This window comes from Bos grunniens, chromosome 10 (genome assembly GCF_055505025.1).
Source record: "Bos grunniens cultivar Pamir isolate PY7600 chromosome 10, Bosgru_T2T1.0, whole genome shotgun sequence".
Taxonomy (NCBI): domain Eukaryota; kingdom Metazoa; phylum Chordata; class Mammalia; order Artiodactyla; family Bovidae; genus Bos; species Bos grunniens.
In genome coordinates, this window is record NC_141174.1 from 37935725 (window position 1) to 37962252 (window position 26528).

At 46.2% G+C, this 26528-nt stretch overlaps 1 protein-coding gene across 1 annotated transcript; it reads left to right on the top strand.

The window, feature by feature from the left end:
- The first annotated feature begins 10976 nt into the window (after positions 1 to 10976).
- Positions 10977 to 23462, top strand: LOC147364347 (targeting protein for Xklp2-like). Its single transcript, XM_086319038.1, has 4 exons — positions 10977 to 10995; positions 11465 to 11617; positions 13021 to 13137; positions 22395 to 23462. Exons 1-4 carry the CDS (start codon positions 10977 to 10979, stop codon positions 23042 to 23044), a joined length of 939 nt encoding a protein of 312 aa, XP_086175164.1. The 3' UTR covers positions 23045 to 23462.
- The last annotated feature ends 3066 nt before the right edge of the window (positions 23463 to 26528 follow it).

The window sequence follows — 26528 nt, forward strand, 5'->3', positions numbered from 1 at the left end:
GTGTTCAGCCTGCAGCCCACTTTTTCGTGCCCATGTAATATAAACAAGAGGCCAGTTCTAAATGTCTAACCCAGAGGCCATCTATCTCCTAATTCATTCTGACTGATGTGAGGTGATATCACTTTGGACTTGATCTGCCTTTCTCTTATAATTAGTGATGCTGAGCATCTTTTCATGTGTTTTATGGCCCTGTGTCTGCCTTATTCAGAGAAATGTCCATTGAGATCTTTAGTTCAGTGTTTTTAATTGAATTATGTATGTGTGTGTTTTTTATATTGAGCTGCACGAGCTATTTCTACATTTTGGAGTGAAATCTGTTTCATTTGCAGATAATTTTTCCTATTCTGAAGGTTGTCTTTTTCTTTCAATTAGGATTTCCTTTGCTGTGCAAATACCGTTAAGGTTAATTAGGTTCCATTTGTTTATTTTTATTTTTCATTACTTTAAGTGGTAGATGAAAAACAACTTGCTGAGATTTATGCAAAGCGTTTGCTGCATATATTTTCCTGAAGAGTTGTGTACCTGTCCTTTCGTTCACATTTTTAAACTGTTTGGAGTTTATTTTTGTGTTTGGTGTTAGGGAGTATTCTAATTTCATTGTCCTTTTCATTGTTTGAGGAAGCTCCACACTGTCCTCCAGACTGGCTGTTCTCAACTTAAATTGCCAGCATCAGTGTAGGAGGGTTCCCTTTTCTCCACACACTTTCCAGCACTTACCTTTCTAGAGTTTTGACCAACAGCCATTCTGAACAGTGTGTGGTGATACGTTGGTGTAGGGTAGATTTGCCATTCTCTATATTTACTGATACTGAGATTTTTTTCATGTGATGTTTTGGAACGGGTGTGAGTGAAACATGCCTCTTGAACATCTCCATGTTTTGAACCCTTTTTTCATGACCATGCCTGGGACATTTCTTGAAGGCAAGTGTTTTTTACTGATAGCCCCACAGGCCTTGTGAACTCTAAATGCTCATCAGCGCAGCTTTTAAGTTGCTCTCTTACAGAAAATGGCCACAAGGCAACAGCTTTCTTCATGCCCTGCTTTTTTTGTTGTTGTATTTTTCATTTTTATTATATATTGTGGCAGCGTGGATTTACAATGTTGTCTTTGCTTAGGTATCCAGATATTCTTTTTCATCCAGGTATCCTATGTTTAAGGTATCCAGGAACTTGATTCAGATATACATAGACATGTGTCTATTCTTGCCCTGGGTTCTTTTTTCCATATAGGTTATTACGGTGTGTTGAGTAGGATTCCCTGTGCAACTCAGTATGTCTTTTCTGATTATCTATTGGATATATGTTAGTGTTTATGTGTTAATGCAAGAGTCCTAATTTATCACTCTTCCTAACTTTTTTTTTATAAGCATAAGTTGGTTTTTGATGTTTGTGAAGTTACTTCTGTTTTGCTCATCTGTATAGATTGATAAATTCCACCTGTAAGTGATACCTTATGATATTTTTTTCTCTCTCTCTCTGATTTAACTTCATTGTGTATGATGATGTCTTAGTCCATCTATTCTTCTGCCAATGGCATTATTTCATTTTGGTTTATGACTGAGGAGTATTCCAGTGTCTTGGATCCCACTTAGTTTTCCTTTTTCAGTCTCTGTACATGCTGGTTGATTGTCTGTCTTGGCTCTAGTAAATAGTGCTGCTCTGAAAATAGGGGTGCACAGTCATTTCACATTCTTATTTTCTTTGGTTTTGAGCCCAGGAGTGGGATTGTGGGATCATATTGTACCTATGTGTTGCAGTTTTAAAGAAACTTTATGTTATTTTCCATAGTGGCTGCACCCGTTTACACCCCCACCAAGACTGTAGGAAGATTCCCTTTTGTTTCCGACCTCTGCAGCAATTATTCTTTGTGGATCTTTCTGATGATGGCCATTCTGACCACGGTGAGGTGATTCCTCAGTGTTGTTTTGATTTGCGTTGATTTGGTAATTAGTCATTTGGAGTATGTTTCCATGTGCTTTTTGATCTTATACAATGTGAGTACAGTTTACCTGTTGAAACTGGCTTCTTGAACATCGGCCCTGTTTTGAAATCTATTTTTGATGGTTGGCAGGCCTTGTGAATATTCACAAGTCATCAGCATGGGTTTTAAAGTTGTTGTTATGGGAAATGGCCACAAGGTGGCAGCATTTCTTCCTGCCCAATTCTGGTTACTTCGACAACCAGAGCTTGTGAGAAAGCCCTTCTCCTGAATTGTCACTTAGAGTAGAAGGTACCAGAAGAAACACCTAAGGCTTCTTGTGTTTCATGACATCTTCCCCCTTACTTTGTATCCCCTGGACATATCCCAATTCCTGTAACAACACTCTGTGGAAGATGATGTCATCCGTAGGTGGGGCGGCCGGTAAGGAAGGAGGCTCGAGGTGGGAACTTCACCACCAGGGACTTGGCACCCAGGGGACTCCCTCAGATCCAGGATATTGCAGCCTTGGGACCCAGACTCCAGGAATGTCACATCAGCCCTGGTCACCATACCTGAGGGAATAGAGTCAGCATTTCTCTTCCACTTTTTTAAGATACCATTTTTCTTAATTTATTTTTAATTGAAGGATAATTACAATATCGTATTGGTTTCGGCCATACATCAACACGGATCAGTCATAGGTATACATATGTCCTCTCCCTCTTGAGCGTCCCTCCCACCTACCACCCGGTCCCGCTCCTCTAGGGTGTCACAGAGCCCTGGTTTGAGTTCCCTGAGCCATATGGTAAATCCCCTGCTAAGTCGCTTCAGTCGTGTCCGACTCTGTGCAACCCCATAGACGGCGGCCCACCAGGCTGCCCCGTCCCTGGGATTCTCCAGGCAAGAACACTGGAGTGGGTTGCCATTTCCTTCTCCAATGCATGAAAGTGAAAAGTGAAAGTGAAGTCACTCAGTCGTGTCCGACTCTTAGCGACCCCATGGTCTGCAGCCTACCAGGCTCCTCCGTCCATGGGATTTTCCAGGCAAGAGTACTGGAGTGGGGTGCCATTGCCTTCTCCAAAATCCCCACTGGCTATCCATTTTACATATATTAGTGTATGTGTTTCCAACTCCCTCCACTAGCCCCGCCCTCTTCTTCCTATTCCCCGTGTGCATACGTCTGTTCTCTATATCTGTGTCTCCACTGCGGCCCAGCAAATAGATTCATCAGTATCCTCTTTCTAGATTCCATATATATGCATTAATATAGACATTTATTTTTCTGTTTCTGAATTTCATCACTCTGCATAATAGGCTCTATTTTCATCAACATCATTAGCACCGACTTAAATGCGTTCCTTTTTTGTGGCTGAGTAAAATTCCATTGTATATATGTACCACAGCTTCTTTATCCATTCATCTGTCAGTGGACATCTAGGTTGCTTCCTTGTCCTAGTTATTGTAAATAACTAGGTGAACATTGTGATACGTGTATATTTTTTAATTTTGGTTTTCTCAGGGTATATGCGCAGTAGTGGGATTGTTGGGTCATATGGTAGTTTTATTCCTAGTTTTTTAAGGAATCGCTATGTTGTCTTCTGTAGTGGCAGTCTCAATTTACATTCCCACCAGTAGTGCAAGAGGGTTCCCTTTTCTCCATACCCTCTCCAGCATTTACTGTTTGTAGGTTTTGTGATGATGGCCGTTCTGACTGTTAAGAGGTGATATCTCACTGTAGTTTTAACTTACATTTCTCTAATAATGAGATGGTGGCTGCAGCCATGAAATTAAAAGATGCTTGCTCCTTGAAAGAAAAGCTATGACCAACCTAGACTCTATACATGGACATCACCAGATGGTCAATACCGAAATCAGATTGATTATAGTCTTTGTAGCCAAAGATGGAGAAGCTCTATACTGTTAGCAAAAACAAGACCGGGAGCTGACTGTGGCTCAGATCATGAACTCCTTATTGCCAAATTCAGACTTAAATTGAAGAGAGTAGGGAAAACCACTAGACCATTCAGGTAGGACCTAAATCAGATCCCTTATGATTATACAGTGAAAGTGACAAATAGATTTAAGGGACTAGATTTGATAGACAGAATGCCTGATGGACTATGGATGGAGGTTCATGACACTGTACAAGAGACAGGGATCAAGACTATCCCCAAGAAAAAGAAATTCAAAAAAGCAAAACAGGTGTCTGAGGAGGCCTTACAAATAGCTGAGAAAAGAAGAGAAGCTAAAGGCAAAGGAGAAAAGGAAGGACATACCTGTCTGAATGCAGAGTTCCAAAGAATAGCAAGGAGAGATAAGAAAGCCTTCCTCAATGATCAGTGCAAAGAAAAGAGGAAAACAATAGAATGGGAAAGACTAGAGATCTCTTCAAGAAAATTAAGAGATATCAAAGGAACGTTTCATGCAAAGATGGGCTCAATGAAGGACAGAAATGGTAGGAACCTGACAGAAGCAGAAGATATTAAGAAGAGGTGGCAAGAATACACAGAAGAACTGTACAAAAAAGATCTTCATGACCCAGATAATCATGATGGTGTGATCACTCACCTAGAGCCAGACATCCTGGGATGCAAAGTCAAGTGGGCCTTGGGAAGCATCACTATGAACAAAGCTAGTGGAGGTGATGGAATTCCAGTTGAGCTATTCCAAATCCTGAAAGATGATGCTGTGAAAGTGTTGCCCTCAATATGCCAGCAAATTTGGAAAACTCAGCAGTGGCCACAGGACTGGAAAAGGTCAGTTTTCATTCCAATCCCAAAGAAAGGCAATGGCAAAGAATGCTCAAACTACCGCACAATTGCACTCATCTCACACGCTAGTAAAGTAATGCTCAAAATTCTCCAAGCCAGGCTTCAGCAACACGTGAACCGTGAACTTCCAGATGTTCAAGCTGGTTTTAGAAAAGGCAGAGGAACCAAAGATCAAATTGCCAACATCTGCTAGATCACGGAAAAAGCAAGAGAGTTCCAGAAAAACATCTATTTCTGCTTTATTGACTACGCCAAAGCCTTTGACTGTGTGGATCACAATAAACTGTGGAAAATTCTGAAAGAGATGGGAATACCAGACCACCTGACCTGCCTCTTGAGAAACCTGTATGCAGGTCAAGAAGCAACAGTTAGAACTGGACGTGGAACAACAGACTTGTTCCAAATAGGAAAGGGAGTACATCAAGGCTGTATATTGTCACCCTGCTTATTTAACTTCTATGCAGAGGACATCATGAGAAATGCTGGGCTGGATGAAGTGCAAGCTGGAATCAAGATTGCTGGAAGAAATATCAATAACCTCAGATATGCAGATGACACCACCCTATGGCAGAAAGTGAAGAAGAACTAAAGAGCCTCTTGATGAAAGTAAAAGAGGAGAGTGAAAAAGTTGGCTTAAAGCTCAACATTCAGAAAACAAAGATCATGGCATCTGGTCCCATCACTTCATGGCAAATAGATGGGGAAACAGTGGAAACAGTGACTGACTTTATTTTCTTGGGCTCCAAAATCAGTGCAGATGGTGACTGCAGCCATGAAATTAAAAGATGCTTACTCCTTGGAAGGAAAGTTATGACCAACCCAGACAGCATATTAAGAAGCAGAGACATTACTTTGCCAACAAAGATCCATCTAGTCAAGACTATGGTTTTTCCAGTGGTCATGTATGGATGTGAGAGTTGGACTATAAAGAAAGCAGAGTGCTGAAGAATTGATGCTTTTGAACTGTGGTGTTGGAGAAGACTCTTGAGAGTCCCTTGGACTGCAAGATCCAACCAGTCCATCCTAAAGATCAGTCCTGAGTGTTCATTGGAAGGATAATGGTGAAGCTGAAGCTCTAATTCTTTGGCCACCTGATGCAAAGAACTAACTCATTGGAAAAGATCTTGAAGCTGGGAAAGATTGAGGACAGGAGGAGAAGGGGATGACAGAAGATGAGATGGTTGGATGGCATCACTGACTCAATGAACATGAGCTTGGGTAAATTCCGGGAGTTGGTAATGGACAGCGAGGCCTGGCGTGCTGCGGTCCATGGGGTCGCAAAGAGTCGGACACGACTGAGTAACTGAACTGAACTGAACTGAACTGATGCCTTATTTAGAAAAATGTCCATTGAGGTCTTTGGTTCATTTTTTTAATTGAGTTGTTTGTGTTGTTTTTATGATTTTGACATTGAGTTGTTCAAGCTCTTTGTATGTTTTGGAGGTGAAATCTTGATCTCCAAATGAAGACCTTGTATTGAGGAAAATTTAAAACTTACAGCTAGGAATAACTTCATGCTCATTCTGCTTCTGTAAGATAGGCTTGCTGAGCTGAGAAAGGAACAAGCTGACATAGCAATCAATTAAAACCATAAATTGTTCTGATAAGTATGGAATGTTCTGTTTCTGTTTAGAAATTCCCTGCACGTAACCCATACAACTCACACACTTTGTGACTGCCCACAGTAACCAGGTAACTGATCAAACCATGTCGACTGTAATTGTGTGTACTGACCCTATAAAAGTGAAGCTCACCCTGAGGTCGGGGCCCCAGAACTTCAGAGTGTTAACTCATGTGAGACCACCGGGCTAATAAACCTGAGCTCTCCAATCCTCTGAGTGTGCTGCTTGGTTTCTCGATGGTCCGACTTCTGGAACAGTATCTTCATTTGCAAATAATTGTTCCCATTCTGGGGGTTGTCTTTTTCTTTTGTTTAGGGTTTCCTTTGCTGTGCAAATGCTGTTAAGGTTAATGAGGCCTAATTTCTTTATTTTTTTTTTCATTACTGTAAATGGTGGATGAAAAACAACTTGCTGCGATTTATGTCAAAGCATGTTCTGCCTCAGGAATTTTATAGTACCTGCCCTTTCAATCACAAGTTTAAACTGGAGTTTATTTTTGTGTATGGTGTTAGGGATTATTCTAATTTCACTGTCATTTTCACTATTTAAGGAAGCTCCACCCTGTTCTTGTTAGAGAAATTAAATAAATAGTCCTGTTTAAGCTTCAGAGACAAAGCAGAGCAGGCCTCTGACCTTGCTTCTAGCTGCCTGGACACTGCCCTGAGTGTGTGTGCCCTGACTGCCTGCTGTGAGTGCAAGACTTGCAGCACCACAGATAAGCTCAGTTCTGTTCAGTTGCTCAGTCATGTCTGACTCTTTGTGACCCCATGCACTGCAGCACACCAAGCTTCCCTGTCCATCATCAACTCCCATAGCTTGCTCAAACTCACGTCCATCGAGTCAGTGATGCCATCCAATCATCTCATTTTCTGTCATTCCCTTCTCCTCCTGACTTCAATCTTTCCCAGCATCAGGGTCTTTTCAAATGAGTCAGTTCTTTGCATCAGGTGGCCAAAGTATTGGAGTTTCAACTTCAGCCACCAGTCCTTTCAATGAACATTTAGGACTGATTTCCTTTAGGATTGACTGGTTGAATCTTGCAGTCCAAGGGACTCTGAAGAGTCTTCTCCAACACCACAGTTCAAAGCTGCTCTGTCAATGGAGTTTCCCAGGCAAGAATACTGGAGTGGGTTGCCCTCCCATTAGGGGCAGCTCCCTGTGCCTATGCTGTTTGCACTAACCATGAGGTTCATGGTGAGCCCGGCTCCCTTTCTAGGCATGGGCATTTTGGAGGGTGAGGGCAGACACCACCACATGCCAGCCTCCAGCCAGGTGCCAAGTCTCTAGTGAGCTTACCTGAGGGGACAAGGGTCGGGGTGACTGTCAGGGTTCTGCCCTTCATCTCTGGGGGAAGAGACATCCTCAAGGAAGGAGAGGGAGGAGAGGCACGATGGCTCAGGGCCCCTCCTCCCAGTGCACCCCCACTGTGCCCTGGGGCCTGTCTCAGCTATGAGCACACCAGCCTGTGCTAAGCCCTGGAACCTCCCAGCTGTTCCCAAGGGTGGCCCTGCAGACCCCACCCTTTCCTTCACAACTAGTAGGTGGGACACCCCTTCTTGCCACTCCAGGAGCGGTTCTGGAGCTGATCTGTGAGTGGTTCTGGGGTTTGCAGGCTGAGCCCATTGCTGTGCCCCGCTTCCCAACACGAACATCCAGAGCAAGCTGTCTGCCCTGCTGCCTGAATGCCCCCCTCCACTCAGCATTCTCAGGAAAGGATCAGGGGGTGCTGGAGGAGCATCTGAAAGCTCCTTTAATAGGGCTGTCCTTGTTCATAGCCCTTTAAACTTGTTCACACCTTTAGAAGGATGTAACAAAAGTTGTTAAGGTTAATGATCTACAGAAAAGGGAGGAAGCTACAAACAACCAGATGGAACCAGCTGGGTCCACAGTGGCAATGAATCTGACTTCCAACAGACCCCAAGTGTCATTGTATATTGATTTTAATGTATTATTGATGTAGGAGATAGATGGGCTCCAGATTAGACATTTATAACTGGCCTCCTGTTTGCATTTCATGGGACACGAAGAAGAGGGCTTCAGGCTGGATGCTTACAACTGTTAGCATTTCTGAGAGAAGAGATAGGTGGGCTTCAGTCTAGGTATTTACAATCAGCCTCCTGTTTGCCCTCTGAAATGGAAGTAACAACAGAGAGTAAATAGCCAGTGTTTGTCTCTTATAAACACCTTAAGGTAATAATCACGGCAAGGACAAAGAGGGGGCAAAAGCCTGTATGAGTAAAGGATTAAAGGATCTCTGCCCCCTCACTCTTTTGGGACAAGGGAGACACACTACACATTCACAGAAAGGCTTCTTGTGGGTCAGAACTCAAGAAACAATGCCAGGCCATAATGAGTCTTGCTCCTCCCAGAAACCTTCACTTTGAGATCCATCGTGGCTGAGGGGTGAGTGTGCACCCAGGGGAGGGTCCCAGGGTAGGTCAGGTGTGGGAAAAGAAACCAGATAATTGGGCTGAAGAAAGACAAAGACCCAGAAGAACTGCCCTATATAAATGACTTAACCGCCTCTTTACTGCGTTCCCCCTCACTAGCGGCGGACAACCACACCCTTTCTCTGCCTTGCTTCTATCTTAACAAACCATTTCTCTATATGCTCTCCCACTTGCTGTTATGCTATGTCTCTAACTATAAATTTTTTACCTGCATTTACAGTCTCTGCCTCCATGGTAAAAACATTGTTCACTGGAGGCAAAGATCCGGGGAAAAATAGCTTCTAGCCTCTAGCCCTTGCTGGTCTGGTGGCTAGGATCCCTGGTCTCATCCAGGCTTCCCAGGTTCAATTCCTGGGCAGGGAATTAAGATCTCTTCACATCACTACTTTTTGCTAACTCGATCATTATATTAAGTGACACACTCACCGTTGGCCTAGATCCAACATGAAGAACCAACAAAAGGTAAAAAGGAGATGGCACCCCACTAACTCAGAAGAACCCTGCCCTTCCCCTAAATGTACCTGTCTCCCCAGGATTAGCCTCACTCCTCCTCCCTTGTCTTTACTGTTTAAAATCAAGCCATTCTCTCCAGGTGGTCAAGAAGTTGAGCTGTCAACTTCTCCATTCTTTGACCTCTGAATAAAGCCTGTGCTGTGTTGGTCTCAGCTTTGGTTTCATAATTACCTACTTGAACCCGAATGGAAAAAGGAAACCTTCCTTGTTGAGGCAGAATCTCAGCCAAGTGAGGGCCTGAGCAGGGTCCGTAGGACTAACTTGGTAACAAGCTGTAAGGGGATGGTGGTCTCTGCCTGTGGGGTGCGTGGAGGGCGCACCTGCAGCCTCAGCACCGGCTCCTGGGCCTGGACTGTGTGCTGTCGTCCCCACACTCCTGGCACCACCTGACAGTCTGACTCGGTGACACTGGCTGCCAGGCGTCCAGTCAGGAGGGACCCAGAAGCAGCACTTGGAGCCAGGTCAGACGTGCCTTTCCACGGGCTGTGGATGTCCTGGGTATTAGGACTTTGCATGTCGAAAACAAAGCCACCAGCAGCTCATGCGTGCTGTGGACTTGAAACCTATGTGCAGGGCGAGCGCTCCCACTGGACCCTGGGTTGGAAGCTTCTGCACAGGGGGTGGCCACAGTAGTGCTTCCTTGCCAAGTCCTCCAGGCCTCCCTCGTGGGCACGGCTGGACCCGCACCCCATGGGCTCCCCGACCCAGAGCCTGAAGGGCTAATGCTGGTAGGGCCTGGGGACAAGAGCCGTCACTCCACCAACCACCCGAACCGAGCCCATCCCAGGCCCTGCTACAAGTCTGCTCGTGTTTGTTCTCCAGATCCTGAAGACAGACCTGCAGGAAACAGGGCCCATGAGTCCCACATTGATGGTGTTCTGTGGAATTTCCATGAGACCCCTTTCTGCCCTGTTCTGAGCAAATGACTAGTCCGTGCAATCATCACCCCACAAGCAGGCTGAGAGGCTGAGGCTCCGGGAAGCCAAGTAACCCACCCAGAAGGACAAATGTGTGGCCATGGAGTGGGGTCTGTGCCCGCTCACCACCCAGGATGACTGCCCATTCACAGCATGTTCGCTTTTGCCCGCTTTACCCGCTCTGGAGCAGCTCACAGAGCCTGCTCTTAGGGGGACTCATTCACCTTCTTTTACCAGGACTCTTATCTCACAGTCCTGTTTCTGGGATCATCGGGAAGGCTTGTCACTCTGAGGAGGATTCAGTCTCACGTCACCAGGGCCTCTTTCCTGGATCACACTCGCCACTGCTCGTCCTCTCCCAGCTCAGAACAGAAAGGCCCCCTCAGGCTCCGAGCCCCATGGCTCTGCCTGGGCGCTCACTCCCCACGGCCTGGTCCTTCCCTCTCACATCCCCTGCAGGGTCGCCAGGAGCTCCCCCTGACCAGGGCAGGCTGTCTGCTCTGTCCTGGGGAGGCCTCCATGGTGTCAGGTGCAAGAACCAACAGGTGCCTGTGGGGCCTCCCACACGCAGCACAGCGGCCAGCGCCTGCCTCCTGACCTCTTCACTCTGGGTGGGCCCAGGGTGGGCTCAGGGACCCCACTGTGTGTCCTGGTTCTCATCTCATCCCAGTGCTGCCCACGGGCGAGTCGCTAAGCTACTCTGCCTGCTGCACAGAGAGGGTACTCGTTCACACACCCCTCCCAGGAGCACAGCGTTCTGGTGGGCATGTTCCTCCAAGGATATGGGGCTCACCTGGGCAGGTACCCCACAGGGCTCAGCACCCAGGAACCGTGTACAGAGGCCTAGTTGTAGAGAACCCCCAGTGCACCTGTTGGTCAAGTCTGACCCTGAGCCCCCTCAGAGCAGGACCTGAACTAACAAACAGCTGCTCCTGGACAGGTCAGGGATCCTGGGCTTCACTATGCAGCCTCCCTCCACCGAGTCTTCCAGAGACTGCCACTGTACCCAGGCACTCGGGCGTTGTCTCCACACACCACCCCTCCTCTCCCCAACTCCTAGATCCTCTCATTAGGAGGTCTTCTTGAAATTACCTCCCACTCATGGGCCAGATGAAATGATTAGAAAACAAGCCAGAGCTCCAGCCCCATGTCCATCCTGGCCCTCAGGACCCACAATCTGTTCCTTGCCCTTGGAGGGCACCAAGGCCCATTTTCTGCAACTGTGAGTCCCTGATGGTGAAGGATTGGCTGACCTGACTCGGCTGGCCAGCCCTTCCCAGGTGTACCTGGGTTGAGGTCTCTGTAAGTGGGTGTAAAAGTGCCTGCAGCTGTACTCTGCGCCATACTCTGTTGGATGTGTGGATCTGGACTGGTGAGAGGGCCTTGTGGGTTGCTGTTTGTGATGAGGTCTTTTCTAGACCAGGTAAGGAAGAGGTGTGTCACCTGTACCTGCTGTTGGACGTCTCTCCAAGTGGGTGACGGGGGTGAGTAAGCAAGAGAAAAGGCAGTGGGAGCCAGGACTGGAGGGCTAACTCCCATAGGGAAACAGAAAGCTTCTAGAAGAGCCCCCTGGGGCAGGACCATGCCGCCTGGCCCGCAAGAGCCAACATGGCAAGTGTGCTGTCGCTGGGGTGGTTCCAAGCACTTTCCTCCAGCCTGTGAGGTCTTTGTGCGTATTCAGGAATTTTCCCTGGGATGGGTGGATGAGGTTCAGGAGCAGCTAGCCTGGGGCTCAGCTAAGGTTTACTTAGGGATGCCTCTGTGTGGTTCCCCAACTTCCCATTGAAGATGCTCCTTGCAGGGGGAGGGTCTGGAGCGGGGGTAAGGGGGTGGAGAGGGTGGAAGGGCTGCTGGCAGCATGTAAGTCCCCCACCCCTGACCATCTTCAGAATTGATCATCAGTGTAGCAAGTATTTTAACTGGATTTTCACCTGTGTATCTGGTGGGTTCTTAATTAGCAATATGAACAGTGACGTTAAATGTTCTCAGTCAGGACTGAGATACTACACCACGTGTACAGGTGTAAGAACCTGAGGAGGCATGTGCAGCCAGTATCCTAGGGATGGGCTTCAGATTTGACCCCTTAACATTCTGGGATCCGGCCACTGCTTTAGCGTTTCTAAGGGCCCAGTGCTGGCTCCAGGGGTTCCATAATCTGGCTTCCATTTGCCTTTAGTGAGACCCACACTTCTAGGATCCTACAGAGCAGGATCTGTGTGGCTGCTCTGTGGCTTCTCTAACAAATGACCATAAGCTGGGTGGTTTAAACAATAGGAGTTCATCCTCCCCCAGTCCTGCAGATCAGATGTCTGAGATCAAGGTGGTGTGGCCCTCCAGGGATTCCAGGAGGGGGTCCTTCCTGCTTTTTCCAGTTTCTGGGGCCCCAGGGCTTGCAGCCCCCTCCCTCCCATCTCAGCCTTATCTTCATGCAGCTTGTCTTCTGTATCTGTGTCTCCCTTCTTTTAGGAACGAGATGACCTCACCTCAACATCTTTCAATGTATCTTTAAAGACCCTTTTCCCAGATACGGTCTTGTTCACATGTTCTGGGGGGAAACATCTTTTGGGGCCACCGTTCAACCCACTGAAAGTGAAAATCCCTCAGTTGTGCCTGACACTTTGCAACCCCATGGGCTATAGCCTGCCAGATTCCTCTGTCCATGGAATTCTCCAGGCCAGAATACTAGAGTGGGTAACCTTTTCCTTTTCCAGGGGATCTTACCAACCCAGGGATCAAACCCAGGTCTCCTGCATTGCAGGCAGATTCTTTACCATCTGAGCCACCAGGGAAGCCCATTATCCGTGTATAAAATCATGTTCATTTTAGGAGATGACCAAGGTCCCATACAGACTGGCACAGACAGCACCCATGTGGGTGGGGGTCTGGGGAGAATGAAGACCATGGAATCACCTGGAAAGGATCAAGGCCTGGCTTCATCAGAAGGTGAGCTCTTCCACCTTGGGGCCCATGAGAACAGTCACTCCATCTTACCCATGGAAAGGGGCCCAGTGTCAAGTCCGGAAATGTCTACCTTGCAAAGCTGGCTCTTCTGGATGTCATGATCAATACCATGATGTAGCCAGTAACTACTGGACTAGGGGTAGAGGAGAAGTAGTGTGGGGACTGGCCGTGGGCTCTGGAGGAGGTGCTGACAGTCACTGGGGCACCAGGAAGTGGGAGCCTGGGAGTTCAGTGTTACTGAACCAAACTTGGGTCCACACACCTGAGCTCAATAAAGCCAGTCTACTGACGCCAGGTTGTGGAAAGGAAAGTGAAGCAATAGTTATGAAAGTACCAATACAAAGAGGACGGGTGGCTTGTGCTCTATACCCCGAACTCCCAAAGCAATTGTACAGGCCACAGGAGGGAGGGGGTCACAGAGCATGTGATCTGCTGGTGCACTGTTCTCTGGTTGGTGAGGTAACAGGTGGCTAACCTCACAAATTCTCAGGCACTGGAAAACTCTGGGGGTTATGTGTTCATGCTCATCAAGTTCACCTCTTCCATGGGTGGGGGGTTTAGCATGTGTAAAACAACTCAGGGAGTATGTATCAGATACTGTTATCTCCATACTGCAGAGAGGAGCTACAGCAGAGGATACGGGATGGGGTCTGTTCTGGGAAGACCCCATTGGCTCCTGCTCAGTTACACCAGGTGTCTGGGCTCAGCAGCCGGGGAAGGTGGGGTTGCCTTCTGGGCGTGGGGAGCAGCAGGATTGCAGTCTTCCAAGGGGCCTGCTAGCCCCCAGGGTGAGATAGGGAGGCAGTGGATAGACATATGTATCTGGCCTGGGAGAGGGGTCCAGGCTGGAAATGTCACTGGAATCATCACCGGGAGGAAGAGGAAAGGCCAGGAAGGGTCAGGTGGGTCACAGTTGACCCCATGCAGGTGTTGGTGGTCTTTTGGAAGCAACTCAGAACCAGAAGGACTGGCCCTCAGGAACTCAGCTTTATTCTCTTGTTCCTTTGTAAAACACAGTGTCAGAGTTTGAGACACCATCTGGAGACTTCTGAGCCCAGGGCTGCTATGTCTTCATCAAAGGGGCTCAGGCCCTGCCCATGTCCCCACTGGGGACAAAGCCCATCAGGGCACTGGGGTCCACAGACTTTGGGGAACCCTCTGCCCTCAGGACTGGTCTCCCTTCTTCCAACCAGCTGCTGGTCCTTATTCCACCCCCAAAGCCTGAGGAGTAGTCCAGTGTATAGAAGGATCACTCAGTCTTCATGTTCCTGTTGCTGGACATTTTGGTGGACTCTATGTCTTGACTATTTTAATAGTGCTTCCCTGAAAACAGGGGTGCACACATCATTTCAAATTGTGATGTTCTCCAGATCTGAGCCCAGAAGTGGGGTTGCTGGATCCCATGGCCCCTCTGTTCACTTTTTTTGGGAACCTCCGTGCCATTTTCCATCATGGCTGCACCCTTGTGCATCCTCACTCAGAGTGTAGGAACATCCCATTTTCCGTACGTCCTCTGCAGCATTTATTCTTTGGAGATCTTTCTGATGATGGCCATTCTGACCTGTGGGAGGGGATTCCTCGCTGTAGATTTGATTAGCATTGATTTAATAATGAGCAGGTCTTCCCTGGTGTGGCTCAGCAGTAAAGAATCTGCCTGCAGTGCAGGAGATGTGAGTGATGCAGGTTTGATCCCTGAGTTGAGAAGATCCCCTGGAGAAGGAAATGGCAACCCACTCCAGTATTCTTTCCTGGAAAATTCCAAGGACAGAGGAGACTAGCAGGCTATAGTCCATGGGGTTGCAAAGAGTTGGACATGACTGAGCAACTGAGCACAGTAATGAGTGAGGGGGGATGTCTTTCCAGGTGCTTGATTCATGTATACCTAGACATATATATGTTCTTTTTCTGGTTCTCTTCCCATTTAAGTTATTACAGAGTATTGAAGAGGGTTCCTTGTGCTATGCAGTGAGTCCTTATGGATGATTTTTATAAAGAATAGTGCGTTTGTTAGTCTGAGCCAGCTCATTTCTCCCCGCCCTCCTCTTTTCCTCCTTGGGAACCATAAATTTCTTCTTAGGAACCATAAGTCCATGAGGCTGTTTCTCTTTGGTAAAGAAGTTCATCTGTCTCCATTTTTAGATTCCACCTAGAAATAATACCATATAATTCTTGTCTTGCCCTGTCTCCCCTACTTCACTTAGAATGATCACCTCTACTTTCCTTCCCATGGCTGGAAATGTCATTATCTGATCCTTTTTAATGGCTGAACAATGTTGTATTACGTCTAGGTTCCCCATCTTCTTTATCCGTTCATCTGTGTTCTGCACTTAGATTGCTGCCCTGTCTTGTTTATGGTACCTAGTACAGCTGTGATCATAGGGCTGTGGGCGTCTTTTCAAATATTGCTTTTCTCCATATCTACAGCCAGGTGTGGGACTTCTGGATCATATGGTACGTCTGTGTTTAGTTTTTTAAAAGAAACTTCATACTCTTTGCCTCCTAATGGATGTACCGATTTACATTCCCACCAAGAGTTCAGGGGAGTTCCCTTTTCTCTGCATCCTCTGCAACATGAATTGTTGGAGAGTCTCTGAGATAGCCATTCTGACTGGTGTGAGGTGATAGCTCATTGGACTTTTGATTTGCCTTCCTCTAACTGAAGGAGGAAACAGAACAGGCTCCATCTTGAAAGCAGGACTCCATCTTGGGCCGGACTGTGGACTTTGAGCTATATGCCCAGTATCTATGGAAAAGACACACCAACTGGAAAACCAGAGCCCCCGGATGGTAGAGCCCCAGGGCTTGTACCTAGACTCTCCATAGCCTAAAAGAATACCCTAATTATCTGTGTAACTGAATAGAATCATAAATTCTATTATGCTTATTGGGGTATGACCACAGGCCTAATGATAATTGTCCACTATTAACTACCTAGGCTTAAGGCATACAAATCATGGGTTTACTTTGATTGTATCTTTCTTTTCCTTTGTTCAGACTAGTTTCAGAGAATTTGGGGAGGTGGGTTTGAGCATGTACACTTAAAGGTTTTCACAAAAACTGGTTGGAGTCCTTGGCTAAGAGGAGACTCTGCCTTGGGCCGGCCAGTGTAACAAACTGCACTCCACCATCTGCATTGTCCTTCCGAGTGAGTTTGTTTCCTGGAACACGTGGCCACAACATAACCATTAGTGATACTGAGCATCTTTTCAAGTACTTAATGGCCATGCGTATGCCTTCTTCATGAACTGTCCATTGAGATCTTTGGCCCATTTCCTATTGGGTATTTTTGTTTTATTTTTGCTATTGAGCTGCTCGAACTGTCTGTGTTTTGGATATGAATTCTTTGTGAGAATTTTTGTTTTGAAATATTTTTTCCTATTCTTAAAGTTGTCTTTTTCTTTCATTTAGGGTTTCCTTTGTTTTGAAAATGCTGCTAAGGTTAATTACATCCCTTTGGCCTATTTTAATTTTATTTTTTGTTACTCCAAGATATGGATCCAAAAAGAACTTGCTGTGATTTACAACAAAGCATTTTCTGCCTATATTTTCCTTAAGGGTTTTAGACTGTCCATCCTTACATTGAGATCTTTAAATTATTCAGAGTTTATATTTGTGTATGATGTTAGGGGGTGAGAAATGGACTGTTTCCTGCTGTATAGGTAAAAAAGGATGTCATAGTCATCAGCAATTGCTGACCTCCAGTGTGAGCCGGTGAGCCCTCAGGGAACTCAAGAAGGAGAATATCTGCTCTCTGAGCAGCACTAAAGAGCCTCTTGATGAAAGTGAAAGAGGAGAGTGAAAAAGTTGGCTTAAAACTCAACATTCAGAAAACTAAGATCATGGTTTCCAGTCCCATCACTCCATCGCAAATAGATAGGGAAACAACAGAAATAGTGACAGACTTTATTTTTTTGGGCTCCAGAATCACTGCAGATGGTGATTGCAGCCATGAAATTAAAAGACGCTTGCTCCTTGGAAGAAAAGCTATGCCCAACCCAGACAGCATATTGAAAAGCAGAGACATTACTTTGCCAACAAAGGTCCACCTAGTCAAGGCTATGGTTTTTCCAGTGGTCATGCATGGATGTGAGAGTTGGACTATAAAGAAAGCTGAGTGCCAAAGAATTGATGCTTTTGAACTGTGGTACTGGAGAAGACTCTGAGATCTCCTTGGACTGCAAGGAGATCAAACCTGTCCATTCTAAAGGAAATTAGTCCTGAATATTCATTGGAAGGACTGATGCTGAAGCTGAAGCTCCAATACTTTGGCCACCTGATACAAAGAACTGACTCATTAGAAAAGACCCTGATGTTGGGAAAGGTTGAAGGTGGGAGGAGAAGGGGATGACAGGATGAGATGGCTGGAAGGCATCACCAACTTGACCGACAGGAGTTTGAGTAAGCTCGGGGAGTTGGTGATGGACAGGGAAGACTGGCCTGCTGCAGTCCATGGGGTCACAAAGAGACACGACTAAGTGACTGAACTGAGCAGCCATCAGACTGCAGACACTCCCTAAAGTAAGCCCTGAGGAAAGGAGGTTCAAGATGTGAAGACAGAATGCTGGCCACAGATAGGTGAGGCGCATATGAAAGGAATGATTTCAGTGAGCCAGGACTCTAGCATCTTCCCTTACACAGAAAAGCACTGAATTACTTGACTCAGGATTTCTGGTTTTCTTTAACAGTAACCTTTTGATATTCAGACTACCTACCTTTTATTACAAAGTTCTATGTAACCTGGCTCCTCCCTTCACCTCCTGGGAGCATTTCTCTCGGGGTTAGTTGAGATGGTGTCTCCTGGCCTTGAAGTCCTAAAAATTCCCACCACATAAAACATAGCTCTCAACTTTTAGGTTGTGAGTATTTTTTAAAGCCGACAGGAATATTGTAATTTTGTTCCCATTTTCGTTGTTTAAGGAACCTCCATACCGTCTCCATGGGCTTCCCAGGTGGCACTAGTGGTAAAGAATCCACCTGCCAACACAGGAAACATAAGAGACTCGGGTTCAGTCCCTGGGTGGGGAAGATCCCCTGGAGGAGGGCATGGCAACCCACTCCAGTGTTCTTGCCTGGAGAATCCCATGGACAGAGGAGCCTGGCAGGCTACAGCCACAGGGTCGAGAAAAGTCGGACACGACTGAAGTGACTCAGCACGCACACACACTGTCTCCGTACGGGCTGTTCCCAATCGACTTTCCAGCATCGATGGAGGAGGGTTCTCATTTCTCCATACCTTCTCAGCCCTGGTTCTTTGTAGAGTGTTTGACAATTGCCATTCTGACCGGTGTAAGGTGATACCTCATTGTAATTTTGATTTGGATTTCTCCAGTATTTAGCAAGGTTGACAACATTTCCTGTGATTTTTTTTTTAAAAGAGTATGAGTGAAACATCTTGCAATTGACTCTTGAACGTCTACCCTGTGTTTTGACGAACACTCCTAGAACATTCCTTGAAGGCAGGTGTTGTTTACTCACAACCCCACGGACCTTCTGAATATTAAGTGCCCATAAGCGCAGTTCAGATCAAAATCAGATCCGCAGATTTTGAGGTTGTTGTTATTGAAAATGACCACAAGGTGGCAGCATTTTTTCATGTCCCTTTCTTTTTCTTTTTCTTTCTGTGCAATTTCGTTTTGATCTTACATTGGAATAGAGTTGATTTCCAAAGTTGTGTTTGTATAAGGTGTACAGGTGTTGCAGAAACCATACTCGAGAAACCAAGCACCGCACTGGTTGGAGAACTCAGGTTTATTACGCTGGCGGGCCCAGAGGAGTTAAGACTCCAAGCTCTGAGCCCCAGAACAAAGCAGGGGCGGGGGTGGGGAGGGTGTTACAGAGTTTTTATACACGAACATGTGGTGACCCAAGGACGAAAGAGCAGATAACCAAGGAGGGTCTTGGAATGCTGCAATGGAAAAACCAGACGCTTACCGTTCTTCCCTCCCCCATGTTGTAACTATATTAATGGAACAGTATAACCTGTCTCCCCTCCTACCCCATAGGGAGGAGGTATTTGCCTTACTCTTCCCCCCACCCAGTATGCGTGCCTCATCCAATCAGCAAATGACCCGCAAGACCCCTATCCCACCCCTTGTACCCTGGGTATAAAAGTAGACTAAGGACCCCCCATTCAATGTCGGTTCTCCCTTGAGCTGGCCCACTGTTCTAACAACGTCTCCCACTCTAATAAACTTTATTTCCCTCTCATTCTGTCTCATGTCTGGAAATTCTTTTCCAACCTGAGCCTGGACCACGACATTTTTGGTGGCCCATATGGGGACCTTGGGATCTCTTCCCCCCTCCTCCTCACTTCTCCTTTTTCATACCGACCCTCTGCAAACAGGCAAGTGCTGTGGAAGCAACTGAGGAACTCTGGCCAGGGTTACCCTCTGGTGTGTCCCAAAGGCCCCACTGCTCACTGTGCCCCTGTAGCTGCCGCCCGAATGGGTGAAGGTCTCTCCTTTGTCTTCTTTCCAACTGAGCACTAGGCCAACCAACATTGTGTGGGCACAGGTCAGGCACTTAAAAGCCATTAGGGCGCCTGCCACATGAAGACTCCCATGTGAGGATAAGGGGGACACGGAACCGATCAGGCCACAAGGGCATCCGCCCCCAGCAAGACAACTGCCGTGCACCGTGTCAGGCACATAGTGGCTGAAGCAAAGCAGAGACCATTGTCCCCTGGCGGTGGCCTCCCCGATAGGATAGTAAGGCGGATTCCTCAGCCTTCTTCCCTGTCATTTTCACTTCTTTCCCTTTCTATTCGGATTGATTTATGAGAGCCTAGGTATTGCCTCTGAGCTATCCCAAGAGTGCCTTCCACGTTTCAGGGAATCGCCAAACGATGAGTCACCCGGTTGCTCCCAGGAATCTGTCTTTCTCTGCCCAGGTCACGTGGTGTCTTAGCTCTGTCTTTCTCTGCCTGGGTCATGTGACCCCACGGTTCTCAGCGGTCACCTCTCACTGTCAGCTGTGACTGTTGGGACAGTGGACCATTTTTGTGCCATTAGTCACACAGAGAGATCACTGGGACAAAAGGGACGCCTCTCTGTCAGCAGGTGACTCTCAGGACCCCCATTCCACAGCAGGTAGGCTGAGTGGGTTCTGGTATGTCCCGGGAGCCTCTCTTAGACTCACCCCTTGGCTACATTCTCAGAAACTGGAAAATTTTGACCCTGAGAAAGGCCTGGTCCCAATACAAACTGGGGCTGCTGCTGCTGCTAAGTCACTTCAGTGGTGTCCGACTCTGTGCGACCCCATAGACGGCAGCCCACCAGGCTCCCCCATCCCTGGGATTCTCCAGGCAAGAGCACTGGAGTGGGTTGCCATTTCCTTCTCCAATGCATGAAAGTGAAAAGTGAAAGTGAAGTTGCTCAGTCACGTCTGACTCTTAGCAACCCCATGGACTGCAGCCCACCAGGCTCCTCCCTCCATGGGATTTTCCAGGCAAGAGTACTGGAGTTGGGTACCATTGCCTTCTCCGGGGTATACTGGGCTCTACCTAATGAAAGGTCTTGACTTACAATTCTTACTTATGACCTTACTAATAACTGCTAGCTATATTATTTTCTGTGTAACTTGTTTCAGAAGATTGTTTCTTATGTTACTAAATGTGTGACTGAGCCTGTGATAAAATGCTGATATGCAGTTCCATATGAGATCAATGATTGCAATAATGTAACTCTAGATATGAGAAGAACCAACGAGAGAGGATATTTTCCTGGACCAAGAGGCTAGTAAGACAAGTATGGTCCAGAAACTTCTGCCACTTGCAAGGCCAGGTCTAGTAACAGCACATTGAGTGGCCTGTCAATGGAATCTTCATTAGACCTGGGAATGAACCTTCCCAGCTCCACAGGAGAAAATGGCCATGAAATGCCCCCAAAGCATGGTCAAATATGTGGCTATGAAGGGACTCTGCTGACTGGAAGTTGACACTTGCCAGCTGCCTCTACGAAAATTACATCATGACCGCTTCAAACTGCTGACCTTCAACACCCCCTTGAAAAGAATTCAGGGTGGAGATCAGAAATAAGGCACTCTGTGCTCTGGGAAAAACCCAGAAGAACCAGCCTTCGGATAGTCAGATGTCTTCAGGTAAAGATTTTATGAGCCCAAATTCTTGCATCTTCTCATACCTAGAGAAACACTAACGTCACAAACCAAAGTCTAGTCCTGATTCTCCTGGCTAGCTCCTCAGCAGCTTTTCTACTTCTATTAATCTTTGGGCCATGTCCCTTTAACTTTCTTGGTAAGTTTGTTTCTTCTAGAATACAACAAATCTCCAAGTGATAGTTTGACAAGAATTTTCCCTGACCAACAAACACCTAGACGATGCTGAAAGAAGTCACCTTATCATTCCATGGACTCATCTCCCTCTGTAAATGCACCCTGACAGAGAGCAGGCAAAGGGAACCCAGAGCCCCATGATGCTCCTCTACAGCCTGACGAAGGCTGTGTGGTCATTGCCCCTTTTCCCCTGAGACTGGGTTCGCAAATGCCTGAGAAGGGAAATAGGTAGACAGTTAGATATGAGCAGGGTATCAAAAGGGGCCAAAGAATTGGCCCTAAAAATAAAAAGAGAGAAGAATGTGATGACCCAAGAATGAAAGAGCAGATAACCAAGGAGAGTCTTGGAATATGGGAATGGAAGAACCAGACCCTTATCGTCCTTCCCTCCCCCATGTTGTAACTATCAATGGAACAGTATAACCTGTCTCCCCTCCTACCCCATTGGGAGGAAGTGTTTGCCTTACTCTTCCCCCCACCCGGTATACGTGCCTCATCCAATCAGCAAATGACCCGCAAGACCCCTATCCCACCCCTTGTACCCTGAGTATAAGAGTGGACTAAGGACCCCCATTCAATGTCGATTCTCCCTTGAGCTGGCCCACTGTTCTAACAACGTCTCCCACTCTAATAAACTTTATTTCCCTCTCATTCTGTCTCATGTCTGGAAATTTTTTTTCAATCTGTGCCCGGACCACAACAGGACAGGCATGATTAAGCAGGTTTGTGGGTTTGCAGGGGCTAGGAGGATTGCAAAGAGCAGGACAAGGGTGAGTGAGATAAGCTCCAGTTCCTAGTATTGTGAGTCCCCACTTTCTGAGACCTACATGATCTAGACTTTGCAAGGGGCAAGCTGAGTTACAGAGGCAGGAGGAGGTAAAATTTTAACTTTTCCTCTTCACAGGAACTTAATTCAATCCATGCATAAATGCATATCTTTTCTTTTTCAGGTTCTTCTTCCCATATACAGAAGATCCTAAAAAGTACTGAGAAGCAAGAGTCTGAGAAGCAAGAGTCAGAGAAGAGAATAAAAATGTGGCAAGAAGTGGTGGAAGTGTTGGAAACAAATGCAAAATCCAAGAAATGTAATCCTGTAGAAGCAGGGCTCTGCAAATTTAAAGCACAGAAACTGGATTCTGGAATTCTTTATGGTGGGTGCATTTTCCCTAAGAAACTGCCAGAGAAGCCACCCACTGTGCCTATTGGCTTTGATTTTGAAATGGAGAAAAGAATCAAACAGCGAGAAGAAGCAGAGAGGGTATTGGAGGATAAACACTTTAATGCGAAGCCTTGCCCTTATCCTATCCTGTTAGGTGTTGTGGGTGTTCCCAATAAGAAAGAAATTCCACTTACCATCCCCAGGACCCCTGCCTTTGTTCAGAAGAAGAGAACCCCAAAACCCACCCAAGAGGGTGAGGATGAGGAGCAGCCAATGGTGATCAGAGCTCAACAATTGCCCCATTATGGAGTACCTTTTAAGCCCAAAATCCCTGTGAGGAGAACTGTGGAAATATGCCCTTTCTCTTTTGATTCAAAAAGTCACTTACAGAAAGAGAAGAAAATAAAACAGGTGCAGAAAGGGGAGGTGCCCAAATTCTAGGCGATTCCTTTGCCTCTTACCACCATTAACCTGCAAGAGAAGAAAATGAAGAACACAACTCAGGTTGAGCCTTCTTGGAGTCTGGCAGAAGAGGTGCCTGAAGGCACAGACTTGGGTTCTCTCCGTGCCCCGGTGACAAAGAAGGCTCCTCCTGGTGTGATGGAAAGGGCAGCTCTGGTTCCTGGATGGTGTCTGCAGCCAAGACTAGTGGTGGGGTTGACTGGAGACCTTGGGTGGTACCCACAGAGTCAAGGGCTGCTCACATACAGTAATTTGTGTTGCTTCCAGCCTCCTCCTCTTTTATAAGTCAGAATATATAGTGACTTAGTTTGTAATTTATTCACTTAGAGTATAATTTTTACTGCTTTTATCCTTCACTTTTTATGTTTAAATTAAAAAATAAAGATACTTGATTCAATTTATAGTTTATGTCTGATTCTTTCCTCTTCTCTGTGCAAACTGAATTTGGAGTTAAGGAGCCGTTTGCTGTGAGGAGGAAGCCTTGTTAACCATCTGATGAGGAAGAGACATGACTGATGTGTCCCTCACAGAGGCTGTCTGCCGGCTTCAGGCAGAGCTGCTGTTCAGGCAGCTTCTTCCCTTCTTGGTGCTGACAATGAGGGAATGCTGAGCAGGACATGTTTTAAGTCCTCCTGTGAGCTGGGCTGGAATCAATATGTTTGTCTTACTAAAAATTAAAAAAGACAGTTTCATACTCCTCTCAACAGTGATTCTTAGCATTTACATGCCATCAGAAGCACCGAAAGTGTTCTCTTTCCTCCATGTCTCTCCACCATTTACCTTTGTAGACTGAGGATGGCCTTTCAAACAGGCGCACGGTTACCTTGCTGTGGTTTTGATTTGCACGTCTCTAACAATTCCTGAGGTGCAGCACATTTTCATGGGCTTTGATTTTAACTAGTGTGTGTGGAACTGACTGTGAAAGTTTTCTTCTTTGCAGTCTGCCCAGTTTTTCTTTATTTTTCAATTAGTTACCCATGGAAAATTTTAAAGTGCCAGTATCATTTAGAGCCCAGCAGTCCTTGTGAATATGAAGTGTTCTTAAGTGTTGCAGTGAATTAAGAAATAGTTTTCTTTTTTCTTTTGCCTTTTGAGTCCTTCTCTACTTTAACTGTTCCTGATCTACATTCTGCATTGACAACTAAGTTTCCTTCTTTTAGAAGACTAGCCTGTTATGTAAACTGTATCCTGCACCTGTGTGTGTGTGTGTGTGTGTGTGTGTGTGTTATTTGCTCAATCATGTCTGACTCTTTTCCATCCCACGGACAGTAGCTTGCCAGGCTCCTCTGTCCATGGAATTCTCCAGGCAAGAATAGTGGAGTGGGTAGCCATTCCCTTCTCCAGGGATATCCTGCACCTATCACCCTCTAACTCTGCATGAGCCATACTTTGCATCTGTTATCTTTTAATTTTATGCTAGTCACATCCTGATACTTAACTTCATGGTACTCTCTCTGAAAATCTCCCCTTATAATTTGTTTTTCCCTCTTTTGCATTACAGAAAGAAAGCTGCAGTGCAATCCACAAAAGACAATGGACCCAACTCCTGGGACTGTCTGCCATACCCAAGTTACTTGGTTCTCTGACGCCAGCTTATTGACTGTTTTGAAACAATGCAGAAAGAAAGAATACAGGATCCTTATGTATTTGCTCTTTGTCTCCAACCTCGGACTATGAGCCCCAACTGTGTGATCCCCTTGATTCCCCATGGAGGGCGGGGGAGACACAGTTCTTGAGGCACAAGCCTACTGTGTTCTCTCCTCTGCCCGCTTGGGGATTAAAGCCATCTTTCTATTTTCTTCAAAAAAACATTTATTTCCACAAATGTATAAGGTTCCTATATTCTTGTTCCTTTTTGCGTTGTTTCAAAACAGTCAGTAGGTTAATCTTCTGAAAAGAAGGAAACTTAGTTCTCAATGCAGACTGTAGACCAGGAACAGCTAAAGTAGAGAAGGAATCAAAAGGCCAAAGAGAAAAAAAAACTTTTTCTTATTTCAGTGCAGCATAAGCAATAGCTTTGAAGTTTCTGTTGTGAGAAATGGCCACAAGGAGACAGGATTTCTTCATGGCCTACTCCTGTTACTACAGTAACCAGAGCCTTAGGCTTACTCCTAGTTGGTGTTTCTTCTGGGACATGCCCGAAGCCTGTGTCTCATTAATCCTTTTTTTTTTTTTTAACTTAATGTTTACTTCTTTTGGAGGATAGCTGACTTACAATGCTGTGTTTGTCAGTGTAGAGATTCTTCATCAGTTATCCCCATACACATATTGATTCATCTTTGCTTTTTTCATATACACATTATTATAGAATGTGTAGTACACCACCCTTTGTAAAGTAGGTCCATGTTGAGTCTATATTCTGTTTGTATTTATGAGTATAAATGAATCCCAGCCTCCTAATTTATTCTTTCCACCCACCACTCCCCTTCAGTAACCATGTTTGTTTCCTAAGACTGTGTGTGTATTTCACTTTATAAAATAGCTCACTGGTATCAGTTTCTCCTTCTGAAGTATTCACTTACTATGAGTGTTCTAGATTAACCTATGATTGTTCTGGATTCCCCCTGCAAGTGGCATTATTTTTGTTCCGTTTCCTGATGTGGGTGAAGTGTAGAAGCCAGTGATGGTTTCTTCTTCAAGAAAGGTACATCCCAGTTCCCACATGCAGGTGCGCCCCTGTCCAGCGATGAGACCTCAGGTGTGAGACCTGTGCCTCCTGGGAATGTGGCCCTAAGCTACTTTGAACCTGACCAAGTTCTGTCTGCATGGTAGATTCAGACTCCTGCAAGTCCTGTCTACACTGATTATGTTTAGATGATTATGTGTTTCTACAATGAAAACATTTACATCTGACTGGGTCCTCTGTGCAGTAGCACATGGAGACCTGGGTAGAGACCCAGCCTGGCCTCTGCCCTGGAAAACTCCGTGCCTGCATCTGAATGTCAGTGCTCAGATGTCTGGGGTCTGGAGCTGAGGTGGGTTTCTCTGGGTAACTGTGCTCTTCTCTGAGTGGAGTTCCATGGCCCTTCCAGGGGTCATTTCTGAGGCGGGGCTCTTAGTCTTTCCTTCTGATGCGTTCACCTTCACTGGGGCTCATCAAGATATCTCAGGCAGGCTACCTGGTTGTTGTTCAGTCTCTAAGTCTGTCCCACTCTTTGTGACCCCATGGACTGTGGCACGTCAGGCTTCCCTGGCCTCCACTATCTCCTGGTGTTTGCTCAAACTCATGTCTGTTGAGTCGGTGATGCCATCCAGCCATCTCATCCTCTCTTGTCCCCTTCTCCTCCTGCCTTCAATCTTTCCCAGCATCAGGGCCTTTTCCAATGAGTCAGCTTTTCCCATAAGGTGGCCAAAGTATTGGAGTTTCAGCTTCAGCATCAGTCCTTCCAATGAATATTCAGAGTTGATTACCTTTAGGATTGACTGGTTTGATCTCCTTGCTGTCCAAGGTCTCTCAAGAGTC